The sequence below is a fragment of the Rattus norvegicus genome, chromosome 13, assembly GCF_021556685.1.
Source record: "Rattus norvegicus strain SHRSP/BbbUtx chromosome 13, alternate assembly SHRSP_T2T, whole genome shotgun sequence".
Classification (NCBI taxonomy): Eukaryota; Metazoa; Chordata; class Mammalia; order Rodentia; family Muridae; genus Rattus; species Rattus norvegicus.
Window position 1 is genome coordinate 48,317,483 of NC_141546.1, and position 7,634 is coordinate 48,325,116.

At 50.2% G+C, this 7,634-nt stretch overlaps 1 protein-coding gene across 1 annotated transcript; it reads left to right on the forward strand.

Annotated features, from left to right (window-relative positions):
* The first annotated feature begins 1,098 nt into the window (after positions 1-1,098).
* On the forward strand, positions 1,099-3,687 carry Myog (myogenin). Its single transcript, NM_017115.3, is given in 3 exon segments — positions 1,099-1,602; positions 2,191-2,272; positions 2,826-3,687. Coding segments are annotated over 3 exon segments (675 nt in total). The 5' UTR covers positions 1,099-1,131; the 3' UTR covers positions 2,948-3,687.
* Positions 3,688-7,634: the final 3,947 nt, after the last annotated feature.

A 7,634-nucleotide genomic window follows, 5' to 3' on the forward strand; every position in this document is an offset into this window, starting at 1 on the left:
GGAGCCCAAGATTCAGTGGAGATGGCCCCTCCCCCACCTGACATTCTAGAGTTGTATGACACAGGCAAAGGTCATGACTCAGGCCGGAAGGGATAGAAGAAGCCAGCCTGGTGGCAGCCTAGGACAGACACAATGTTAAGGATTACTCATTCTCCTTATCACCCATATACAGAAAGGAAGGAAGGAGTCAAAATGGTTCTAGTGCCCAAATGGGCAGAAGACATCATTGAGGGGAAAGCACAGGAGAGATGATTAAGAGACACCAGGGAGGGAGACAGGGGACTGAACAGCCCTTGACTGGAAGAGAAGGCAACGTAGAGTAGTTTGTGAGTTCTAATCCTTGCTAAACACTGACTTCACCCGACCCCTACTACTTCAGGATTCCCCCTTTACTTAAGAAGTCCCGTGTTCTCTTACTTCAACCCACCCTCAACAACATGAGACCTGGTCAAAGATGCCGTGGAAACCCAAAAGTTGGATCCATTTGCTCTTCTGAGTTTCAGTCTTTTGCCTCCATGGACTCTAGGGTTTCACACATATACACATGATCCAAACGTGGAGTGGTCCTGTTGTGGTGGTAGGGACCTCACGGGACTGACAGTACGGTTTAAGGTGCCACTGAGCAGGAAAGAGAAGGCTAGATGGATTCTGAAGAACCCTTCCCATCCAAGGCAACCCCTTTCTTGTTCCCTCTGGCCCTGTCCACCAGCTGCCCTGGCCCATGGAGGAGAGCAGGCAGGAGGCCCGGGTAGGAGTAATTGAAAGGAGCAGATGAGACGGGGAATGTACCCGCCCCCACCTTCCCTGCCCCACAGGGGCTGTGGAGAAATGAAAACTAATCAAATTACAGCCGACGGCCTCCCGACCCGTGCACAGGAGCCGCCTGGGCCAGGGGCAGGCTGGCAGGGTGGGGTGGGGGCAAAAGGAGAGGGAAGGGGAATCACATGTAATCCACTGTAAACGTCTTGATGTGCAGCAACAGCTTAGAGGGGGGCTCAGGTTTCTGTGGCGTTAGCTATATTTATCTCTGGGTCCATGCCAGCAGGGAGGGTTTAAATGGCACCCAGCAGTTGGCGTGAGGGGCTGCAGAAGCTTGGGGGCCAGTGGAAGGAACAAGTCTTTTCCGACCTGATGGAGCTGTATGAAACATCCCCCTATTTCTACCAGGAGCCCCACTTCTATGACGGGGAAAACTACCTTCCTGTCCACCTTCAGGGCTTCGAGCCCCCGGGCTATGAGCGGACCGAGCTCAGCTTAAGCCCGGAAGCCCGAGGGCCCCTAGAAGAAAAGGGACTGGGGACCCCTGAGCATTGTCCAGGCCAGTGCCTGCCCTGGGCGTGTAAGGTGTGTAAGAGGAAGTCTGTGTCTGTGGACCGGCGGAGGGCAGCCACACTGAGGGAGAAGCGCAGGCTCAAGAAAGTGAATGAGGCCTTCGAGGCTCTGAAGAGAAGCACCCTGCTCAACCCCAACCAGCGGCTGCCTAAGGTGGAGATCCTGCGCAGTGCCATCCAGTACATTGAGCGCCTACAGGCCTTGCTCAGCTCCCTCAACCAGGAGGAGCGCGATCTCCGCTACCGAGGCGGGGGCGGGCCCCAGCCGGTGGTAAGTGGCTGGTGCACCAGTTCCAGGGATAGAGCCAGAGGGAGGTGCCTGGTCAGCCTCGGGCCACCAGAGCTAGAACAGGTGCAAAGCAGGACCCTGGAGATCCCAGGACCCCTTTCCTGGTCGGCTAGAGTGTCCAGCGGCCTTCTGTGATCATACTGTTTCCAGACCAGACAAAGGCAGTGAATATAAATACAGATGGGGTGGGGTGGATTGGCACAAGGGAACAGAAGAGACCCAGAAACAAGCCTGAAGTAAGGGCTTAGGAGAGCCTAGGTGAAAATGAGAAAAAGTGGCCAAAGAAACCCGCTTTATCCCAAAGCCATAGCCTCTATATTTGAGCTAACAAAACACATTAGAATGTCCATAGGCCGGCTCAGGAGCCACCATAACAAAATACTCTGGTTTACCACCCTTATCCCTAAAATAAAGGCAAAATTCCCATCCTAGAAGCTAGGAAAGACCTAGAAATATGATGACTACGGTAACATTCTATGGTGAGTAACTGACCCTGTAACCCAGGCAGAGAGAAATACCTGAGACCTGTAGTAGACTTGACCTTGGACCTTGGCCTTGTCTTGCATGCAGGTACCCAGTGAATGCAACTCCCACAGCGCCTCCTGCAGTCCGGAGTGGGGCAATGCACTGGAGTTTGGTCCCAACCCAGGAGGTAAGTGAATCCTGACCCTGGTAACATGGCTCAAATCCCTTAGTCCTAACTAGGCTGGGCTGTTCCCTTACCATAACACCTGTTCCAGTTACCTTCCAGCGGCTTTTCCAGGAACCTGCTGACCCGAGGTCCCCAAATGGTGGGCTGGAGACCCTACCTCCCTGTAGCCTTGACCAGCTAATGAGTAGTTAGGGCCTCCCACAGCTTCCCAGCTGGCGTCTGACTTGGGGAGGGGGTGGGGAGAGCCTGCCCCTGCCCCAGGGGTCCCTGGGAATTGCTGAGTCAGTGTTGTAAAACTGGGCCCGGTTCCCTAGGATATCCTGGCTTCACCTTGGGTTAGCCACTTCCAAAACCCAACTGCATTAGGGGATTTCAGAAGCAGCCCACAAGTACACACACACACACACACACACACACACACACACGGCATGGGGAGTGCTAGTGGGGGGGGGGCACTCCTGAGTCTTCCTTACCTATTTTGTCCTGGAAAAGTTGTGTCATCAAGGGTCCCTTACCCCTTGCCCAGGAAACATTCCCCACCTTCTCCTTACAGATCATTTGCTCGCAGCTGACCCTACAGGTGCCCACAACCTGCACTCCCTTACGTCCATCGTGGACAGCATCACGGTGGAGGATATGTCTGTCACCTTCCCAGATGAAACCATGCCCAACTGAGATTGTCTGCCAGGCTGGGTGTGCATGGGAGCCCCTGAGTTGGTGTCAGACGCCACCACTTCTGCAGCAGGGGCCTTTTAAGTGGGGCTGTCCTGGTGCCCAGAAAACAGCCCTGGGCTGCCACAAGCCAGACTACCCACCGTCCATTCACATAAGACTAACACCCAGCCCAGCAAGGGAATTTAACTGACTCCTTAAAGCAGAGAGTATCCCCTTCCAAGGAGAGAAAGATGGAGTCCAGAGAGCCCCCTTGTTAATGCCCCTCAACGGGGCAAACTCAGGAGCTTCCTTTTTTTTTTTCTTCATAATGCGCCTCTAATTCCACCCCCCAAATGAGACAGTTTGAGAGACAGTGAGTGCCCCGACCGGGACAAGTGTGCACATCTGTTCGACTCTCTTCCTGATGCCAGTGGCTGGGCTGGGCCTGCCCTGAGATGAGAGAGAAGGGAGGGAACGATAGGGTTCCAAAGTCTCTGGGGGAAAAGCATTTGCAGTGGATATTGGGAACCTTCCAGTGCTTTGTGTATTGTTTATTGTTGTGTGTGTTGTTTGTAAAGCTGTCATCTGACCAAGGTCTCCTGTGCTGATGCCAGGGACAGGCAGGGAAGGGGGTGGGGGCTCTTGGGGTGACTTCTTTTGTTAACTAAGCATTGTGTGGTTTTGCCAATTTTTTTTGTAATTTTTTTGCTAACTTATTTGGATTTCCTTTTTTAAAAAATGAATAAAGACCGGTTGCTATCAGAGCGTCTGCAATGATATTATCAGGAGGGGAGGCATCAAAACACTGCACCTTCCCCTTGGAGGTCCAGATGGGGGGGGTTGGATCATGTGAGTGGAGCTTCAATCCTGAGCTGACCATTAGATGCAGGAGGCAGGTGACACATAGCCTGGGGAAAGACCAGATTCCTTAGAAATCCCGGGCACACCGAGGCCTGCAGAACCCTTTGTTGTACTTTAATTCAGACATCATGTACAGTCCACTGTGTTACAATTTCCAGCCCAATAGGTCCACTGAGCACGCTCACGTGCCTTGTGCCCAGCCCACACCTAGGGCTAGGGGTTTAGAGCTGGATTTTCAGGGCTTTCCTTCCTCAGCTCCGTGCCTCCCCTGGATCCGCATCCCTTTAAGTTCTACGGAGAGTAGGGGGTGACTACACAGAACAAATGGAGTCAGACAGTGTCATTTCTTCACAAGACAAATAGCAATGTCCCCTTATCACCTTCTGCCCTTCTGGGGATATTCCTGTCCCCATCTACAGCTCAAAGGTGAGGAGAGTCTGCTGAGGGAGACAGAGACAGAGAACATCAGAGAAGCCGGGGTTCTCATCCTTTGGGATGCTAAGGTTTTCAAAGACTGGTTTCCTGAGGGGAGAAGGTGGGTGGGAAACTGGAATCTTGCCAGTAGAGAGATAAGGATTAACACGGTATCTAAAAAGAACCACAATCAGGACAGACAAACAGACTTCAACCTTACTGTTGGTCTGGTTTACTGGAGATTATTTCCAAACCATTGCAGACAGGGATTCAGTATATGGTACATCCTGGGCCCTCTTCAGCCCTCTCAGGTCCTGTGACAACTGACCCCAGCCAGTTTAAGAGAGCAGGCCCTGACAGCCATTCTGCACCTGCTCAAACTCAGCTAGGCCCCTCCCCAAATGCCCTCCCGACTTCGCCCATAGAACTATACCTAAAGAAGACAGAATAAGAAAGACTTGGCAGAGCCTCGGTAAGGAACTTGAGGGGGTAAGAAATTAGAGAAGGTAGGGCTCATCAAGGTCTGATTGTCTCGAAAAGCAGTCATCCATCCTTGTCTGTGGGATTTTCTTCCTTTTGAGTTTATGTCATTGAATTCAGTCTTTCAGATAGCCTGAGGAGGAATAGTTAAGTCTAGCCTTGAGCTACTGACCCTGGGGCAAAGTAAGTGCCTGCAGTACCTATTCTGGTCTAGTGTGCTCCCCTAGGATCACCAAAATACCCAACTGTGCAACCATATAGGGCTCTTCTCAGATCTATGCCCTCTGTCCCAGTGCCTCCCAGTGTTCTTGAGTGGATTCTCCCCGACTGCCTTCAGTTGTGACGTGTCTATCCGTCGTCCTCCTAGGCCCCTCCAAGGGTCTAGTGCCAGCCAAGAGCAAGATCACTCCTTGAGTACCCTGCAGCTCCTGGGCTCCGCTTGCTGGATATTGTGTTAAAGCCCATTCTTTTCACACTTGGAAAAAGAGAGCAAAGGTCACTGGAATCAGCTGACCCTTGCGTAAACCACAGCTTGAAAGTCCCCAAGCCATAACACGCTGGCAGAGCTCAGATGTGAATGACTAACCCTGCTATACAGGAGTCCAGGATAGTTTCACAAAATAAATGTTATTAAGCATACGGGTTTCCTTAAATTAACAAACTCTCAGCCTTCACGATAGAATTACAGATAACAGTCAAGTTAATGAAGAACGAGGTGGAGTTCTTTAGGGAAATTAACTCAGATTCCTTCATCTGTGGCAGTAACTACAATATATCAAACCGGGGTTAATCAAATGTTGCCTAATGATGGACATTAAGGACTCCACAAGAATAAAAAGACAAGAATTACTTGAAACTGGCATTCTAAATGTTAGTGGGGACATGGGAGCATCCTGGTGTTTAGCTAATTATTATGAATGATAGGATATTAGTGAACTATCTGTGCCCTCTGGTAAGCATTCTAAGGTGTCTAAATTCCCAGGAGATTCCCTTGGCAGACCAGAAAACCTTTCCACTAGTGGCTGCAAGTGTAATAGGTGATTGTCCCAACCGGTGTGGGAAAACAACGGGAACAGGAGTCCCCTGAACTCAGTGTCTGTCCCACAGGTGAAATGCCAGCGATTATCCCTAACGTGTCACACCCCATGGACTTTAGTTTTCTGGTATCTAGGCTCACATTGGGGTATATATGCCCAAGGAGAGCTAGAGTTCCAAAGGAGATTGGCTAAAGAAGACCCCCATTCAGGCCTTGGTAGAGACATGTATCACTACCCTTTGGTGACTGGCTGTCCCTCCTCCCTGTGCTCTCTCAGCTATGTGTGGCTGCCCCAACCCAGACTCCTTGTCTCTCACTCTGTTTAGGACATTTCCAGAGGGAGCAAAAGAAAACATTGTAAGGCCCCTTCCTTAGTTTCTACAAATGCTAAAGAAACATGATGCTAGGTCTTATCCGGAGCCCGGCATGCCTAAAGTCCCATTTCCATACGGGACTGCTCTTCCTATATCCCCAACCCAGTGGTGGCAACACTGAGAAGTAATGGCTTTCTGGACCCTTCAGACGATCTCTCCTGTAGCCAGCATCTAAAGCTCATCACTTCCACCTCTGACCAGGAAGGGATGGGAGCCTTGAGAGGCTTGTAGACACTAGACCCTGTCTTACTGCCTCTCCTTGCCTTGTGGTTACAAATGTGTGAGGGAGAGAGAATTGGCATAGCTAGAGAAATCAGGATGCCCTCTCTTAAAAGCAGTAGTTAAGGGCTGGAGAGATGGCTCAGAGGTTAAGAGCACTGCCTGTTCTTCCAGAGGTCCTGAGTTCAAATCCCAGCAACCACATGGTGGCTCACAACCATCTGTAATGGGATCTGATGCCCTCTTCTGGTGTGTGAAGAGAGAAGACAGTGTACTCACATACATAAATAAAATACATACATAAAAAAAAGCAGTAGTTAAGCTGCCAAGCACTCCTGGCAGTAGGTCAGGAATTCACCATACAGACCAGTCAAGGATGAGGCCCAGACCTAGACTTGAAACCTGTCTCTTTCACCTGGTGTGTGAGCTTAGCCTGATGATTTCCTGTCCCTTAAAATGGCAATGGTCCCACGTTGCTGGGTTGTTAGGGTTAAGACAAATTAATCTGTGTACTACGAATTATAATTTGGATGTTTGGGTTTCTCCAAAATCCACGTCCAGTTCATGTTCAGGACTAGAGAAAATGGCCCAACAGTTAAGAGAGCTTGCTGCTCTATCACAAAAGACCCAAGCTCAGATCCCAGGACCCATATCACGAAGCTCACAAATGCTGTACCTCCAGCTTTAAGGGACTCATGAGTTTTTTGGTCTCAACTGGCACCCATATGCACACTCACATAGCTTGATTTTAAGGAAATCTTTTAAAATACCTAATCCCCAATGCAATGAATGATATTAACAGATATCTGGAGGCATTTAGGGCACTGAGTTTAGTGGCCTTCTAAGAGGGCAGGCAGCCTATCTGGCCCATGTTACCCTTCAACCCTTTCTCGCATGCAAGAACACCTTGAGAAAGTACCATTTCTGAGGACTGGGCTCTCATTGGAGATTAGATCTGCAGGTACCTTGACCATGGACTTCTCAAACTCCATTTACTGTGAGAAATGCATTTCTGTTGATTAAAAATGACCTGTGTGAGGTTACTTTGTAACAGCAGCAGGAACAGGCAAGTAGTGGTGGACTGAATATGCTTGGCCCAGGGAGTGGCACTATTTGGAGGTGTGGCCTTGTTGGAGTAGGTGTGGCCTAGTTGGAGGAATGTGTCACTGTGGGTGTGAGGTTTGAGAGCTTTCTCCTAGCTGCCGGAAGATGCCAGTCTTTTCCTAGAAGCCTTCAGGTGAAGATGTAGAACTGTCAGCTCCTCCTGCACCGTGCCTGCCTGGATGCTGCCATGTTCCTGCCTTGATGATAATGGACTGAACCT